At 34.6% G+C, this 19924-nt stretch overlaps 1 protein-coding gene across 1 annotated transcript in view; it reads right to left on the bottom strand.

The window, feature by feature from the left end:
- The window catches only part of LOC127812470 (CSC1-like protein RXW8), a 69173-nt gene extending 60794 nt beyond the window's left edge, over window positions 1-8379 (bottom strand). Inside the window, exons 1-4 of the mRNA XM_052352865.1 lie at window positions 7267-8379; window positions 4606-4752; window positions 4056-4119; window positions 3680-3889 (exon numbers count right to left, since the gene is read on the bottom strand). Of these exons, the coding sequence (XP_052208825.1) occupies window positions 3680-3889; window positions 4056-4119; window positions 4606-4752; window positions 7267-7547 (702 nt within the window). The 5' untranslated portion in view covers window positions 7548-8379. The remainder of the gene's footprint in view (window positions 1-3679; window positions 3890-4055; window positions 4120-4605; window positions 4753-7266) is intronic.
- Window positions 8380-19924: the final 11545 nt, after the last annotated feature.

Raw genomic sequence — 19924 nt, 5'->3', positions numbered from 1 at the left:
TTCTTCCCTGTTAGAAACCTTAGCATCTCTTGTAGTTGTTCTTTCTGGACTTAACCTTGGTTCAGATAATATGGTTGGCTGAGGGTCACAAGGTCTTCTTGAGTAAACCACCAATGGTGGTTTACTTCGAACCTGATCATCCTCTTGATTTTCGTTTTCCTTATTCTCTCCCCCTTGATCATTTTGGACAATAGGAATAGGTGCTTGACAACATTTAGGTATAGGATGGGATGATTCACCATCAGGAATAGATGTAGGTAAGGAAGTGGAACAATCTGAAATAGGCATCGTTGGGTCCTAATGGTGTTCTGTTTTAGTGATGTTCTCTTATTGAGACTAATCCTGAAAGAATGGATGATTCTCGATAAAAGAGACATCACAAGAAACAATGAACTTTTGGGTAATAGAATTGTAGCATTTATACCCTTGCTGAGTAGGAGAGAGCCCACAAAAATGCACTTGAGAGCTTTAGGATCAAGTTTGGATTGAGTGGGTTGATTCTTGTGAACAAAAATAGCACACCCAAACACTCTAGGGGTAAGGGAGTTTAGGACTCGAGCATGATGAGGGAAAGCTTCAAGAAGAACATCTAGAGGAGTCCTAAACTTTAGAAATTTTTAAGGAAGCCTATTGATGAGATAAGCAAATGTCAAAATAGCTTCTCCCCAATAAGAATTTGGGACTGAATGAGTGAACATTAGGGCTTTTGTTGTCTCAAGCAGGTGGCGATTTTTCCTTTTAGCTGTCCCATTTTGTTGGAGGCTATAAGGGCATGAGTTTTGGTGAATGATACCATGCTCAATTAAGTACTTATAGAACTCATTAGAAAACTATTCTTGGCCATTGTTAGTCCTCAACACATGAATTGATGTTTGCAAGATATTTTTCACCATTTGATGAAACCTTTTGAAGACAAGATAAGCTTCAGATTTGTATTTCATTAGGAAAACCTAATTTATCCTCATATGGTCATCTATGAAAGTGATTAACCATAGAGTATTAGTGAGATTTGGAGTTCTAGTTGGCCCCTAAATATCACTATGGACCAAATGAAAAGGTTTTGAAGGAGTATAGATACGGTTAGGATGAGGACTCTTGGTATGTTTTGCAAGAATACAATGTTCACAATGGAAATCTTGAATTTTATTGCTAGAAAAAGAAGGATACAAAATTCTAAGATAATCAAAACTAGGATGTCCAAAACGCTAATGCCATAGCATTATTTATGATTCTGAAACAATAGATAAAGAAGATTGAATGAGTGACCTAAATGTAGTAGAATGATCAAGTCTTGGAGTTTGATAGAGTCCTCCTTTCTCCTCAGCATTTCCAATCATCTTCCCTGAGAATAAGTCCTGAAAAACACAATAGGATTGAAAGAATGTCACCAAATAGCCTTTTTCCTTAGTTTGCTAACTGATAGCAGATTACACTTTAAATCAGGTACATGTGCTGATTTAAGAGTTAATCCTGCTACACAAGTTGTTCCTTTTCCTTTCGCAAAGGATATTGTACCATCAGCCATAAAAACATTAATGTTTTGATCACAAGGTTCATAATTGGACAGCATATTAAGAGAACCTATCATATGATCTGATACTCTAGTGTCTATGATCTAATAGCTTGTAGGAAATTTTTGAGACACAAGGGAGTATGTAGCATTACCTTGCTTTGCTAGGGACACCATCAGATTAGGGTTCTCTAGATTTTCAAATTCAATCACCTTGGTTTGGCTTAGTAGTTGCTATAAAGCCTCCAATTGATCTGCTGTTAAGGTGAAGTTTGTTGAATTCCCTATTTCAACCTCTACCATGTAAGTTCATTGTCTCTCTTCCTCTGATTCCTTAGCTTCCAATTTGCAGGCTTTCCATGAATTTTCCAGGAAGTTTCTCTAGTGTGGTAAGGCCTATTGCAGTGGTCACACCACTGTTTCTCTTTAGGAGTCTCTCCTTTAGCTATAATAGGTGTTTTCCTTCGAGAAATATTTAGGGCTCAGGTTGAAGTATAAGCCTCATTGTTGGAATGTCCTGAATCAAATAACATCGCCTTCTTCCTACTTTCTTCTCGTCTTACTTCTACAAACACCTCTCGTATGGATGGAAAAGATTTTGTCCGGAGTAGCCTGCCTCTTACCACATCGAGGTCTGAGTTTAGACCATGTAGGAAGTCAAAAACTCTCTCCTTGTAGGATTGGATCAGTCCATTCCCTAGGAGGAAATTCAAGAGAGATACTTCCTTGAGGCGTCTTAGAAAACATCATAAAAAATCCTTCAAACTTCCTTGCTAGGCCTTCCAAGTTGTCTCCATCAACTCAAACCTCCGAGGTAGCGTATCAAACTTCCGATTGAGTGTAAGAATTGCCTCGTGATTTCTGCTGGATCTAGCTTCCAGCAAATTTACGCGCAACTACAAATCCGAGACTATCGCGTTTACTTGCTGCAGTTGTTGCTCGAATTGTTTCATCCTTATACTGTCAGCCATGGCAGAATCTCACAAGCATGAGCAATTGAAGGCCAAGGAACAGCTCTGATACCAAATTGTCAGGTTCTAAGATCAGGCAGAGCTAATTCCCTTCAATTGAAGAGAATTAGGGCAGAATTGAGGGAGAAATGAGAAGAGAATTGAGAGATGGAGAACATAAGGGAGTGAGAGATAAAGAAGAATCGAGAGGGAGAGAAATTGAGGGAGAGATCAGAATTTACTGGATAATTCTTCAATGATCCTTCATTAGGCTGGATTAGCTATTTATATACTAATCTCAGCAGCAGTTTTGAAGTTGGCGCCAAGCCAATTACAAAGTACAACATGAGCAGCAGCTTGTAAGGTACAATTGCTACTTAACTGCCATACAAAATTAATAAGGAATCCCTTTATAGAACATTAGGGTTCCTGACATACGTGTGTGTGTGTGTCTAACAATAGTGACATAGGGTTCAAGAGGAGGACAATCCAGCACAATAGAATATATTACTAACATAATAAACGTGAAAGATTGATGATATCACAGAGCGGTATAAATAAGTTCAGAAAATGAGGACAGGAGGAAACAAGATGATAGAAGTGAATGATACAGTTGAGCCCCAGCATTTCAACATGGATATCTTTCCAGCATAACAAATTAAATTGGACACGTGAAATGCATATTCCATTACATATGGATCTTCAGCATGAAATTGTACACAGATCTTATAAGGAGTTTGACTTATTCTTTTGTAAATGGATGGATCTTATTGATGCCCTTCAATTATTCCAAAAAAACAAAAAAGTTACCTATGAAAACAACCAATAAAATAGTTCCATACGACCATCATAGTTTGGAAACCCACGTTAAATGCAACAACAGTAGAACACAGAGGGACCATGCAATCACCAAGGATTGAGATCTGTCTTCTTTCCATGGATGGAGAGGGATATCCAGCCCAATACTTAAAAGAGTCAATAAGTTGTTCCAAAATAAAATGAAAAAATGAATGCAGGCAGCCGGGTTAGGTATCTTAAAAAGAGAATTATGACTGATTATCATATTTAGTTATCACATAGTTGGCTTGGCCTCATCTTGTTGACTGTCAAATGGTCCAGAGATCCCCATAGAGCGTTTAAAGCCCAAAAATAATAAATTTTTGAAAATGTGAAAAAAATTCATACAATCATTTGCAAATTATCCAAAGCAGATTCTCACCATTAGTTGCTGAACTATACCAGACCTATAAACCATTTGGTGCGATAAATAACTCGATGCATAATATTTTCCGAAGAAATTTCTCACTGAATCACTGTATGAATCTTTTGGAGTCCAAGGGATACCACGAACTAGAACTGTAAAGTGACTCGGACTTGGAGAAAATCCAGTAATATGCACCAACCTCATTTTTGTGATGTTTTTATGCTCCTGAAGCAAAGAAGAACAGCTTCATAAGCAATTCAACTTACTTTGATTTTAAGTTGCTACAAGAATCTTTCATGTTCATCAACTCAAAACAAGATCAGATAATTGGTGTGGACCCATTGAAAGAATAATATTAGATTTAGATATAAAACAATAGGTTGATCCTTACAAAATAAAGAAGAAGACACGCAGAGAAGGATATGATGTATAATGCAAGGCAATGGGCCCAAAGCCTGAAAACAAATGAGTAGAACAAAAATCAGGAATGAAATGGAAACAAAGTCAATTAGAAAACAGTTATCAAGTATAGTTCACATTGAAAGTTTGCAGAGTCCTTGAACCCATAGGTCATTCTTTTGGCTGGTGCCTAACTTAAGTGAAATTGAAAGGGAATATCATCGGGAGAGATATTAAGTAGTAATCAGGGAACTGGTAACTCCTTTATCAGCACATGCTCCAAAAGGAGCGAAAGGAGATTGTTTTTAGAGTCTGCTCCTAGCTGGAAAAGTAAAAATATCCAAATGCCCAAGCAAACTCATATAATCTCCTTGCAGGCATAAAATCCAGCAGGAAACATTCAATTTGTTCTAGGAGGCTACAGCAACCCATTTAATTTACTGTAAACAAATACAGAATGTCAGCAAGACTACAGTTGAGATTCTAGAGAAAACTGCATATTCAAAGTGATTAAACTAGCATTTTGCTGATGTAACTCATACCATTGTGATCTTTCTTTAACATTCACTATCGTGAATACATCCAGTGATTCCGAAGGGATATGGTGGTGCTGCATCTCTTTTCCAAAATAATTCAATGGAAGCACAAGGAGAATGCAAATTGTAGCAGCAACGGAGAATATCCGAATACTGTTCAAAAAATAATGCAGCGGCTATAGTGAGTAAAACTGCTAATCAAACAACATGAAAATGATTCCTCACTAAAGATGAAGGTGAAAGGTGAAGCTATAAAGAGGTTTATCAAATCTCAAAAACAAAGTAATATTCCATAAATTTTCCTAGCACAAAAATTCCAGTATCAGGTGCTTCATACCTCATGAAATAAAGGGAAGAAAAAGAAAGTAAGTTTTTTTTTCTCCAAAGGAGTGGGGGGAGGAGAGCACAAAGATTACAAGAATAAGGTAATTTACAACTTAAACAAGAATGCAATCATTTGCAGTTGTCTATTAAATTTGTACTTTTGTAGGCATAAGCTTGTGTCCTAGTAGCTACTGATGTCCATTAGAACGGTTTAAATGCTTCTTGTCCCTTTTTCTTTCTTGCATTAATATTTGCAGAAATACTACCTGATCTAAGCGACCTTGTATCTAGACTATAACTACTCTCAATTACTGAAAGGAAGAAACATGCATACTCCCTGGCTATAGCCTGTTACGTGTAACTAAACCACAACTGCACTAATTTATGTGACATCCATAGTTCTGTGCTGGCATATTCTATTACAAAACTTGTTTTTGATTGATATAATTTTGAGCTGAAATACCTTCCAACTTAGATTTTTGCTATTAATGGCAGTAAGTGGGAAATCTAAAGAAAGGCTATTGGTTGACTGGACACCGGAAGAGACCATAACCTGAGGAACGAAGATTCAAATGCAGAATTCCAATTGCCACAACACATTGGATGTGGCCACAATGTTTGGACAGAATGATTTTATCCTTGCCGTAGGCTGAGTGTGGCCACAATGTAGACAGTTACCATAACCTTGGTAGCTTTGGTGCCTTGATAATGCACTACACCATCAGCATGGGGTAGGTGAGGCCAATAATACACAATTTGCACTGAACAGTTTTGGAAAGTCAACCTTCTGAAGATTTATTGCTATTTTTTATAAAATGATTTCTCTATGAATAGATCTGAAGAATATTATAATATTCCTAAATACAGAAGCAAATATTATACATTAATTCCATAAGGAAAGGAATTCTATATTAATACCAACAAGTGTTGGAACTGTATGTACATATAATTCATGAAAGAGAGAAGATACAACATATAGTACAAAGAGCTTGAACATTCACATATCTTCCAATGGAGTTTAAATTGTTTATGAACCTCAAAGAAAACAACTCCAGAGCAACCAAAAGACATGTAACAGTGACATCCTTTTTTTATCAGAGTTCATTCTTAGCATAGAAGATACAACCCTAGATAGAGATGACTAGCAAGCTAGAATCCATGTTAGCCAACTCCACTTAGTGGAATTAAGGCTTAAGATGTCATTGTTGCTGTTCATTCTTAGCATAACTCTAGTGACGATAGTCCCTATTTTTTTCTATAGCCCAAAAAAGAATGCCTTTAAGGAGGTTGTAGCATGTCGTGCCTACACAACTAGTGGAAGTGGGAGACGAGCTAATGATTATGGATGGTCACATAGTAATAATTGAAGCTCTGGAGGGTTAGGATGGTCAATTGACACCATAGATGAGACTGTAAAAACAGTTTAAGTGCAAAACTGTTGAAATATGAAAAAGTTAAACTTGTTTTGCTTACAATGATTTTGACATCATCTGCCATTAGAATTATGAATTATAAAGAATTGCCTCCATCATTCCATAAAAATAGCTTTCGCAAATGGGAATTTGGAAGAGCCAAAAGTCAAACTCACTTTGTTGACAGGGATGTTGACATTGACAACCAATAGAATTGTGAATTATAAGGAACTGCCCATTGCCATATCATTTTCCAGCTGCTTTTTACTGAGGGTTAACCCGGGGCTAGACCAACCTTAATAGGGTCAGGCACACCCAAGGAACCCCGAATGGGCTTTTGTGGCAGCATCATGAGCCCCTTCACCCTTAGACCCAAATGGTGGGGGACCACATTAGGTTTACCATATTGTTTTCACTGTACAAGGTAAATTTCTCTCTGCTTCAACAGGAAGCAAACACCCTAGATCAACTAGACCACAAAAGCATGATTCTAAACTACACTTCAAGAGCCTCCTTGGAACCCACACTTTAAACCCTTCAAAATTGGCCCAGAAGGCCTTTGAGAGATGAAATCCCTGGAAGTATGTAAAAAGCTGGATTAAACACTAATTACAAGTCTTACATCAATTGAAGGAAAACAGTTTGTCACTTTTAACAGAACTCTAAAGTCCACAAAGAGTTTTCAGTTCATAGTGATAAACCTTTAAAATCAAACAGTGAGACAACAACTGGTGCACAAGGAAAAAAGGAACCACAATTATTAACTTTATCAAGTTTCTGATAGATCAGAACTACATATTAAAAATATCACCCATCTATGCAAAAATAAATACTAGTAAGATCGGCATTTATAATTGAAAAAAACAACATAAACAAAGCAGGCATGTAACAACCTCCAATCTTATATGTTTAAGATGCAAGAGGCAATCACCTGAAAACAATTGTCCTGAGAAAAACCACTGCGTCCAAGCCCCCACAAGCAAGTATTTCTTCATCAGATGCTTTCCAGGCCTTTATTATCCAATTAGCAGAAGGAATAAGTCTGTCAAAGGTGAAACCGTCCCCCTCCTTTGAACGTAACTGAGCAAGCCTTTGCCCGAAGTACACACTTGAATTGCTAGGTTGTTTTCTCAAAACAGAATATAGTGATATAAACACCGCACAAAATGCTATATTGATACCAGCAGAAGTTAAGAGACTAGAGATGTCCATCTCTGTCCAATGCAAATGCACTCCTTAGGTGGGTCATTAAGCATAAATACTAAATAGCATGAAAGTACACCATACAAGAAAGCGTGTATTGCCTTTCTGATAGGAGCTGCAAAAGTAAAAACTATATTGAATACTAGGACGTCTACTGCAACTATGCAGAATTTTAACAGCAAGTTTGTCAAAGTGCAAACCATAGGACATGGCAAATTCTTCCCCTTTTCTCAGTAAGAAGATGCTAAATTGATCCGTTTTGAGATTTTTTTTTTTTTTTAAAACTCGTTCAAATAATTTCAAAAGTTATGGAACATTCTGATTTTAAACTCGTTCAAAGAGTATGAAAAAATTATAGGAGAGTCAATAGATGTTTAACAACAAATAATATTTAAATGCAGATCAAATGTGACAATGAAGAGTGATGCATTCTCATAATCCCCCGTGATTGCTAAGCAAAGGATAATAGAATCGCAATGCCAGAAATAGGAATCCTATACAGAATAACACGAAAACAGTCTGTACATGTGCATTGCGCCAAAGCAAACCAGAATAATTCCTTTTTGAAAACAAGATTTCAACTCTCCCGAGTGCACTTGCCTGTAAATCAACGATGATTGATGAAGAAGAACAAGTCGAAGCCACTCGATCCCTAATCAGAATCTTCGTAGGGAAATCGGCGAATGCGAATGAATCCGAAAGCCAAAGATTGAATGGAAGAACACAAGGACCTAAGAGAGAGAGTGTGTGAATTTGTTTCGGACAAACACCTCCGAAGCTGTAACCGTCGGGAATGCACGAGTCTTGCGAACGCATGCATAATGGACAAACCAGCACAAATTCATAAATGATTTAGATTAAAATTGTTAGAGAATGGAGGTAATTATCAAGAGTTTACACGTGAAGGTGAAGCAATTTTAGGATACAGGATTTCTCTACTACGTGTTCAACAAAACAATTTCCTAATTTTTAATTTTAATTTTACTATCAAGAATATTTTATGTTTTAAAAACTTGTAATATTTATCATTAAAAACATTTTTTTCTAATTTATAGTATAAAATAAAAAAATAAAAAATTAAGTTTTATATTTTATAATGAGATATTCAATTATTTAAAAAAAATTTGAGTTAAAAAATAAAAAATATATTTTATAATCCAAAACTAATTTGTTGTTTACGTAAGACAACAATTATATTGTTCGACGCTGATATGATAACAGATCATTGGGGGGTGCAACCTCCAATTATGAGAGGTGAAACTTCAATGATCTGTTGTCACTTCAGCGTCGGCCAACATAATTATTGTCTGACGTGAATAACAGATTAAGGCTCTTTTATAATCAAAAAATATGTATTCAATTTCAATATAAAAAAAAAATTGAATTTACGAATTCTTTAATTTTATACTTTGAATTAGAAACATAAAAAAAATATGTTTTCTAAATTTCTTAAAAATGAATGTTATTTCGTTTTTAAACATAAAATGTTAGAGCATATTTAATTATAAATTATAGTTGAAAATGAGAAAACTCTTTTCCATAACAAATCAGGGCATATTTAAGATTTTGAGAAAAAGTTACTGGGAAAACTCTTGTTGCATTCTTGAAAATCATTCTTGCATTCTCTTAAGCTTTTATTTGGTAAATCCTTCTTTAGAGAGAAAAGAAAGAATGTTTTAGAATTATTCTTCAACTTCCAATCATTATTTTCAAGAACAATTCATGGAGCTAGATAGGGATCTTACGGTGGCAAATAAGGTTTAATCAATAAATAATACCCTTGAAACTAAGAAATTGATAGGTTCTGTAGCACCCGTGAAATTATAGGGATTGAAATGTTCTATTATCCCATGAAAATATGAGGATTGCAAGTGTTATGGCCAAGAGATAAGTCCAAGTGGGCCAGCCACAATTGCAGGTGCATCGCAGCAGGCAGCAGGTGGCAGGCCTAGACGCTGCAAGCAGATAGCAGGCGCGAGCAGAAAGACGCATGGCCATGCGGCCGGGTGAGGCCGCACGCTCAGGGGCGGACCGAGAGACCATGGCCGCGCAGGAACAACCGAGAGACTCTCTCGTTCACGCAGCCGCGCGCGCAACACTGAAGGCCTTGTGGCCATGCAACTCACCTTACTGCCTTACAACGATGTTGTGCGCCCTACAACTATGCCACATGCATCGAGTGCCTTATGGCTATGCCTGCACACGACAAAGAGACCCATGCCCACACACGATCAAGAGACCAGTGCCATGCACCCGCACCCCACAATAGCCATGCAAGAGGCCTGCCTAGTCGAGAGCTATGATTGAACTAGTCAAATTAACCTTTGAGATGCCCACCGAAAATTGTAGATCTCTTACCAACTATCAATCTCCTCCCTTTCTATAAATAGGAGAGTCATCCTCTTTGTTCAGGTATGTCTTTGAAATTTTAATTCCTCTTCAAGCATGAGAACAACTTGAGCATCAGAGGGTCTGCAGGTGATCTCATCTACACCCCTAACTTGCTTCTTTCTCAATAGATCTCTTGTCACTAAGGAGGTCACTCGATCATTAAATCTCCTATTCTCAATCATTAGGTCACTCGATCATTAGGTCTCTCAATCATTAGGTCTCCTATCACCAATAAACTCTCTCATCACTAAGTCTCTCATCACAGGACTCTCGTCACCAGGTCACGTCACAAAGGGTTACTCGCCACCCCCTCGAGACACACTCCTGCACTTGAAAAAAAAAATCATTGTTGTATCTATTAATATTAGTGCCCTAATGTTAGATTTAGATGAAATCTAGTATGTATAATAGGAACTAATGATATATTCTTTTAAATTAATAAAATGGTTATATCTTCATTCACATCTCTCTGTTTATATTATGAATGAGTCTCTAGATATCTTGATAAAGACATTAATTATTTTTAAATTGTTAAGAATATGTGACAAAGATATTTAGTTTGGGATTTTTTAAAGCTATTCATGATCTTTAGATTTCTTAGAAATGAAATATGATTAATCGATTACGGACTGACACATGGGCTACTACCATTGATTAGGATAAGATATAATGATAATGGATGGTGAGTCACATATCATATTACATAAGATGTTGATAATAGACATATGGGTAGATTTTGGTTGAATATCAGTCGAATGTGATGCATATTGACTGCACTCTCACCCTGCAATTAAAACACAATAAAAACAAATCATAATAAAACTTTTATATTTTTTTTATTTTAGTGAGAGGTTTATACTCGCCAGTGTACGAGTGCAGTTGTAGTCCAAATTTAAATTTATATTTTCTGGATGAATCCAGGTCGTCCACTGAGAGATTTATTTATGGCAAAAGAAAAAGAATGTCACACACACGCACACGCATTTGGACAAATTGACAACAAGATTTTTTATGGTTTTGTTTTTAGACAACAGATACTAGAAAATAAAGTAAGGCAAAAATTGAAATAAACATTAAACGTAAAAATATGAATTTGGATAGTGCTTGAATTAAGACAATTTCAGTACCAACCCGTTGATTCCCAAATTTTAGCATATAAGATTAGCAACATTAATTTAATTTCAGATATGAGGGTTTGTTATTAAATGCAATTAGAGATGATGATAGTTCTAGGTTAAGCAATCCCCATACATGATATGCGGGATTCTAATTTAAGCAACTACCATAAATCCAATTACAATTAATATACAAAACAACTAAATTAATCATCCGGGTTTGGGTATGATAGCGTTTCCAGTTCTAGTAACTCTCATACATGGCATGAAAGCTCTAAGTTAGGCTTACGCTCCAATCCAAACCTAGTGATTTTTTAATAATTAATACACACTCATACTGAAATTTAAATTAATGTTACTTATTTAAAGCGCAGCTTTCTTTGGGAATCATTGGCATTGGACACTGTCCTTGCCTTAACCCAAGATTAGATTTAACTACTCATTTTTATTTGAAAGTTAATTGACAGAAATTTAAATGACGTAATTTAAATAACAGAATTTAAATGACAAGAAATTTAAAAGCATAAACTAACCGGCCATTTAGGCGGTGGATAATTAAATGACAAGAATTAAAATTGCAGAAATTTAAAGGCATAAACTAACCGGCCATTTAGGCGGTGAATAATTAAATGACAAGAATTAAAATTACAGAAATTTAAAGGCACAAATTAACCGGCCATTTAGGCGGTGAATAATAAAGTAATAATAAATGACATAAGAATTTAAAAGAAGAAAGAAAAAAAAGTAAGATTATAAGAGAAAGTACTAAAGAAAATGAGAAAGAACAAGAACAATTCTCAAAGAGAGAATTATAAGGAAACAACTAAACTTTTATTCAAGAATAATAATCACACTTACAAATGCAATCAAGTGAGCTATTTATAGGCCACAAGATGCAATACAAACCACACAATTTCAATTATTCAATTAGACATAATTATATCTAATGGGCACTCACACACTTAAAGTTAAATGGATTTTAGCTATAATACACACCTAATATTAAATGGATTTGAGCTAAAATACATACCTAATAAAGCACTCATAAAGTTAAATGGATTTTAGCTATAATATCCACCTAATAGTTAAATGGATTTTAGCTAAAAAACACACCTAATAAAGCTCTCACATAAAAAATAAAAATAGATTTCTATAAATTGATTTTTAATCTTCATTAGGATTAAAAATAATCCTTGGGCCTTCTCCAAATAATATTTTCCATGGGTTGCTCAAATTGGGCCTTAATTCTTCATGGGCTTGAATTCTTCATGGACTTTAATTTTTCATGGGTTTGATTTCTTCATGGACTTGATTTCTCCATGGCTTTGATTTCTTCGTGGACTTGAATTCTTCATGGACTTTAAGTCTTCATGGGCTTGAATTCTTCATGTCTAAAAAAAAAATAAAAATAATTTAATGTTATTAATAAATTATATATTATATATATGTATTACACATGGCACATATATATTAGATTATATTATATATATATTACATGCATGCATATAATGATATATATGTATTATATATAATTTTATATATTATTATTATTTACTTTAGAACTTCATTTCATTCATCTTTCAATTTAAATTTACATATAACCATAAAATATATATTAATATCTAATTTAAACCATATTTAAGATCGAAAGAAGGGTATAATTATAACAAATTTTTTACAAAATTAACCACTAATCATACCCCCCAACTTAAACATTGCTAGTCCCTTAGCAAGCAGATTATACACCTGCCAAACTTTATTCACAATAACTGTATGAATGTAAAAATTTCAAATTCGAAACCGAAATGCATAAAATTAAATAAATAATTTAGCATTCTAAATCAGATTTTTGGTTAAAGGTCATACAATCTCAGGAATGGAAATTAGGATAACCAACACACAGACTTACTCCCTCGAAGTTTTGACTTCAAATCTTACTATGGATTTTCTCTCCAATAAAAAAGATTCCTCAGGTGTACACACAAGGGGGTGCACCGTTATAAGAGTAAATGCAGAACAAGTTCAAAACTCGGTGCCATCCCAAATACAAGGAACGTATTTTCATGAAAGAACAAGGAAATTGACATAGCTTCATGATTGGAATAATGCTCTAGATGAGTAACTTCTGAATTTAAACATGATTCCCTACTCCAAACTTGAATTCTGAGATCACATGATTTATAGCATCAAAAGGGACCGGACTGGGTTGTAATGGGGCTATAAGGTTAATACGGGTTGTCAAAGAAAAGGTAGAGTGTGCAAAGGGTGTGTCGGGATTTTTTTTTTTTTTTTTTTAGCATTCATTTTGAAACAGTTATGCTGAATAGCTAAGAGAATTTGCCCCTTTTTTGTTCACTTTTTTTTTTCTTCTTCTTTTTTTTTTCTTTTTCTTTTTAAATATGAAAATAGATAAACAGACTAATTCCCAAAATCAGACCAGGTTGGATAAAATTCATATGGTTATGGGTTAAACGAGGGTAACGAAAGAAGTTGTACTACAAATGGCTCAAATGGGCTAACAAGAGGTTGATTTAAAGAAAAAAATAGGCTCAAAATGAAAGAAATTGATCCCCCTATCATGCTTCTCAGTCATCTAATTCATAGTTTGAAACCAGTCAAATTCATCCGCTATCATACTAGACATTCAAAGCGAATTGATATTTTGAAGCCATTGAAAAGATAAGATAAACAAGAGAGCATATTTAGAGTAAGTGTTATTTCACTCAGAATTAACGGTTATTAGGCTCAAACACTTGCTTGGGTAATAGTCTCCACTTCTGTTGAGGGATCATTCAATGTACTAATCAGCTAATTACTGTTACCTTTGACTTTATGACCGATAACCAATTTCTAAATTTTGAATCCCTGATGAATGTAAATTACTTATTCTCATGCATAAACGTTTTCAAATGAGAAATCAATGCATTCATGTTTCGTATTGCAAACTTAACCGGCTATCAGTGCATAACTTTAAAGCTTTAGGAATAGCATTATTTAAAACACATAATAATTTTTTTTTTTATAAGAGCAGATAAAGATAATCAATTCCCACAAGACTACAAACTAGTAATTACAAACTCACAGTTAAATATAAACCAGATGATTCATGACTAGACCTTACACCCCCCAACTTGAATTGCAGTAATAAATCAGGGTTGTTAGGAATACCTGTAACTCCACAAGTCCATAGATTTGCTGTGAACTGCTAAAACTTAAACAACAAATGAACACACCATATATATATATTTATATTTTCACACCAAAATAAAAATTTCATGCAAGTCATAAGATAAGCAAAATGCGTCTCAAGAGTACAAAAAGTACTCCTTACTCAGCCATCTTATCAAAGACTTTGCTAACAACATTCCACAGTTTTGTTTTTTTTTTTTTTTTTTTTGTTTTGTTTTTTTTTTTTTTTTTAAAGAAACACAATCAAGAAAAATTCTGCGAGTTGTACAATAACTAGATGTGTCTCAAGAGTACAAAAAGTACTCCTTACTCAGCCATCTTAATAAAGAGCATTTCTCACAGTGATAAATCTAAATTAATCGGACCCCTTTGGCGCTTGTTACTAATTGCCTTAGACCAGTCTATCCGAGGCTCATGAGGATCGTACTGTGGAACATAAGCATGTAATTTCTCTAGCAGCTTATCAATGGTGGATGCAGAAATGAGAATCTTTCTTGCTGAACGAGAAATGAACTGTTGGTCCACAGCCTGATCAAGAAAGGAGAGTAACCCATCGAAAAAATGGTTAACATTTAAAAGTCCAATGGGTTTGGTATGGAGATTACTCTTGGCCCAGGAGATTATACAAAAGATTTCTTCAAGTGTTCCAAAACCTCCTGGTAAAGCAATGAAGGCATCTGACTGATAAATCTTACAAGCCATGCGCTCAGACATAGAAGTCGTTTCTATAAGTTGACCGCGTGTAATCCCGGAAATATGTGGTTCAGCTAAAGGGATTGGCATTATACCTACCACAGATGAATTTCCAAGATGTACAGCTTGTGAAACATAACCATTCAATCCACGACTTCCCCCTCCATATACCAAATTAATTTTTTTCTCTCCTAATTTTTTACCAAGTTCGTTCGCTGCAAGTGCGTAACAAATATCGCTCCCAAGTTGAGAGCCACAAAGTACGCATATGGTATTGATTCGACGAACTAACTGGCCTTCCATGTTTGTTCCTTTTGTATGTCCTGAAAAGAAGTTTGGCGATCAAAAGTAGCTATACAACAATTCAACAAGAAATAAATACAAACAAAAATCATGCGTATGTATAAGTAGTTGTGATTGTGGCTCACATCTTCCTCTGGTTTTACGTCCAGAAACGGCTTAAACACTTTCTATGAAGCGGGGATAAGCTTCCCATCCAATTTTCTTATAGATTGGCAAACAGGGTCTTTTTTAGTCAGATTCCCAAGACTATAGCGTTGGTGGTCACTTCTGAACTAGGTCCATAAAGCAAGAAGTTCTCTTTGCACTATTCCACATGGATGCGTCTCAAGAGTCAATCGGATATCATCCAGAGACTCCTTACTCAGTCCATCCTTTATGAAACTAATTTTATCTTCTCGATTTATGGACGTAAACCCCACAGATTTGCATCGTGTGTTACAGGTCCATCGAGCACATTTGTAACAACCATTCACTCTTTTCGCTCTTCTTTTCTTCGCAAAACTACTCTTCCCTAAGCCTGGAAAATGCTTAAAACTAGGTGAAGTTTCACCAGCTAATCGAACTTTTGCTTCGATCAGCCAACGAATATCTTCAGGGATGTTATTAAGCATCAACAACCTAAGTCTTTCACACCTAGCAACATAAATTTTTTTCAAATCATTCTGCGGGAGAGATGGATAGTACTTGTGAATTTTTGAGAGATAAAGATCCATTTTTTTTTTTTTTAAAAAAAAAAAATATACTAAGAAGAAAGTAAAGAACTATAAACTTTACAAAAGGGATGAGAGTACCTGATCGGAGAATAACACAAAGGAGAGAAGATTGAGCTCAAGAGGGGTGAGTTGCCTCATACAGATATGGAGTCTCTTATAGAGCAATGGGCATCACTATTCTACACTCGACTCGAGGCATGCCATAATTGCACCGTCAGACTTGACGTCGTTTAGCGTCTCATTTTTCAACATTTGGCAGTGTGCCTTTTTTTTTTTCAACGCTCGGCGCCTCTGTTTTCAACATTTGGCAGTGTGCCTTTTTTTTTTTTCAACGCTCGGCGCCTCTGTTTTCAACATTTGGCAGTGTGCCTTCTTTCTTTATAGGGCAGTGTGATTGCACTGCCCAAGAAAAGATGGCTACCACCAGCGTCAATTCTGTCTCTCTCAAATTTTTTTTTTAATTAATTTTGTTTTAATTTTTTTTTTTTTAGGTAAAATTTTGTAGACACCTTACCCCCCAACTTAAATTGCGTATTGTCCTCAATTGGCAATAAAAGGATAGAAGATAGGCATACCTGGCGGTCTTCAATACATAAACTCGTATGGAGAAATTTTATTTAGACTGCACATAGAGAAACACTAGTTAAGTAATGAAGAAAAGGAACAACTTATATGTATATATATATATATATATATAAAATTATTTTATTATATTTTTATTTATTTATTTTTTTAGAATTTTTTTTTTCTTTTCTTCCAATTAAGGATCAAATAAGTGGTTGCCCACCTAATCGTATAATATCTCCCATTCACTACACCACTTTTAAAGTTATTTTCAAAATTATATAAATTGATTTTTCTCATGAATGCACATATATATTTTGAAAATATATCGTCCGGAGGTGTTGGTTTTATTATATCCGCGTATGGCACATTAATTTGCACAAACATCTCACACGTGTTTGGTTTAATTTGATCCTCAATAATATCGACTAACCTAAAAGATAGAAATTGAGGGGTAAATGTGGATAAACTTATGATTTTTTCACATTTTGGCTCTCGAATTTTATCCTCTTCTTCCTCCCAGGTTTCTTCTTTTCTTACATCATTTTGGTCTTTTTCTTCCTCCAAGGCTTCATTGACACCTACCTCACTGTGATCAACCACTCTCTCTTCTTGCACCAAAGGGTGTACTGTCCTAGGGGCATCAAGTTTCTCAATTATTTCTCCATTCCTTAAGACAGTCACTCCTATGTCCTGCTCCTGACTTTCACTTTTGATGATGGGTTTTATTAATGGAATTTGGAGTGAGTTGGGATGGACAGGCTCTGACATGCTCAAAGTCTGTGTTAGCTGTGTCAATTGGTTCCTAATGTCCTCTGTAACTCTAATAGTATGTTCTTGACATTTGGACATTTGTGTAAAAATTTCCATTTGGCCTTGCATAAATAGATTGAAGGTATCTTCTAATGAACTCCCATGAGGGGGTTGATATGCATCGAATGTAGACCCTTCATTAGTTTGAAATGATTGAGGCTGGGAAAGGAAGTGCTCATGTGGTTGGGCTATAAAATCATTTTCCCATGAGAAATTTGGATGAAAGTGTGAATTAAGGTGATATGCATCAAAGTCCGAATGGTAGTTTTCCTCATGGTTCTGGTAATACATTCTCTCATAGTTGTGTGTGTGTGTAACTGGATTGACCATACAATACCTCCTTAAAAGCAGGTATTATAGGGCAGTCATCCGTTAAATGAGCTGAAGTCTCACACACAGCACACCAAACCTCAATTTCATGGTAAGTGGGTAACAAATGGGTAGTGTCTGATTGCAAATCAAAAGTGGTTTGTCTAAGAGGGTATAGATAATCCTTAAGAGGTCTAGACAAATCAGATTCAAAATGATAATTTTCATCATGATAAGTATCTTGTGCAGACAGATTGTAGTAATTTTGAGACATGAGTGTAAAGTTGACAATCTAATTGCAGGTAAAGACTCAGAATGATATGAAAATACTGTTTCAAAATTCTACCTGATCTCAGTCTCATATACAATGCACAAACAAAAATAAAGTAAAAGAGAAATAGAGTTACCGATTTTATCAAGAGATGCTTATTCTTTTTTTCTTTTTTTTTTTCTTTTTTTCTTTTTGTTTTTGCCTTAATCTCCCCGGCAACGGCGCCAAAATTTGACTGCACTCTCACCCTGCAATTAAAACACAATAAAAACAAATCATAATAAAACTTTTATATTTTTTTTATTTTAGTGAGAGGTTTATACTCGCCAGTGTACGAGTGCAGTTGTAGTCCAAATTTAAATTTATATTTTCTGGATGAATCCAGGTCGTCCACTGAGAGATTTATTTATGGCAAAAGAAAAAGAATGTCACACACACGCACACGCATTTGGACAAATTGACAACAAGATTTTTTATGGTTTTGTTTTTAGACAACAGATACTAGAAAATAAAGTAAGGCAAAAATTGAAATAAACATTAAACGTAAAAATATGAATTTGGATAGTGCTTGAATTAAGACAATTTCAGTACCAACCCGTTGATTCCCAAATTTTAGCATATAAGATTAGCAACATTAATTTAATTTCAGATATGAGGGTTTGTTATTAAATGCAATTAGAGATGATGATAGTTCTAGGTTAAGCAATCCCCATACATGATATGCGGGATTCTAATTTAAGCAACTACCATAAATCCAATTACAATTAATATACAAAACAACTAAATTAATCATCCGGGTTTGGGTATGATAGCGTTTCCAGTTCTAGTAACTCTCATACATGGCATGAAAGCTCTAAGTTAGGCTTACGCTCCAATCCAAACCTAGTGATTTTTTAATAATTAATACACACTCATACTGAAATTTAAATTAATGTTACTTATTTAAAGCGCAGCTTTCTTTGGGAATCATTGGCATTGGACACTGTCCTTGCCTTAACCCAAGATTAGATTTAACTACTCATTTTTATTTGAAAGTTAATTGACAGAAATTTAAATGACGTAATTTAAATAACAGAATTTAAATGACAAGAAATTTAAAAGCATAAACTAACCGGCCATTTAGGCGGTGGATAATTAAATGACAAGAATTAAAATTGCAGAAATTTAAAGGCATAAACTAACCGGCCATTTAGGCGGTGAATAATTAAATGACAAGAATTAAAATTACAGAAATTTAAAGGCACAAATTAACCGGCCATTTAGGCGGTGAATAATAAAGTAATAATAAATGACATAAGAATTTAAAAGAAGAAAGAAAAAAAAGTAAGATTATAAGAGAAAGTACTAAAGAAAATGAGAAAGAACAAGAACAATTCTCAAAGAGAGAATTATAAGGAAACAACTAAACTTTTATTCAAGAATAATAATCACACTTACAAATGCAATCAAGTGAGCTATTTATAGGCCACAAGATGCAATACAAACCACACAATTTCAATTATTCAATTAGACATAATTATATCTAATGGGCACTCACACACTTAAAGTTAAATGGATTTTAGCTATAATACACACCTAATATTAAATGGATTTGAGCTAAAATACATACCTAATAAAGCACTCATAAAGTTAAATGGATTTTAGCTATAATATCCACCTAATAGTTAAATGGATTTTAGCTAAAAAACACACCTAATAAAGCTCTCACATAAAAAATAAAAATAGATTTCTATAAATTGATTTTTAATCTTCATTAGGATTAAAAATAATCCTTGGGCCTTCTCCAAATAATATTTTCCATGGGTTGCTCAAATTGGGCCTTAATTCTTCATGGGCTTGAATTCTTCATGGACTTTAATTTTTCATGGGTTTGATTTCTTCATGGACTTGATTTCTCCATGGCTTTGATTTCTTCGTGGACTTGAATTCTTCATGGACTTTAAGTCTTCATGGGCTTGAATTCTTCATGTCTAAAAAAAAATAAAAATAATTTAATGTTATTAATAAATTATATATTATATATAT

The sequence above is a fragment of the Diospyros lotus genome, chromosome 11, assembly GCF_014633365.1.
Source record: "Diospyros lotus cultivar Yz01 chromosome 11, ASM1463336v1, whole genome shotgun sequence".
Lineage (NCBI taxonomy): Eukaryota > Viridiplantae > Streptophyta > Magnoliopsida > Ericales > Ebenaceae > Diospyros > Diospyros lotus.
Note: the sequence above shows the minus strand (reverse complement) of the source record. Positions and strands in the feature narration are given on the sequence as shown.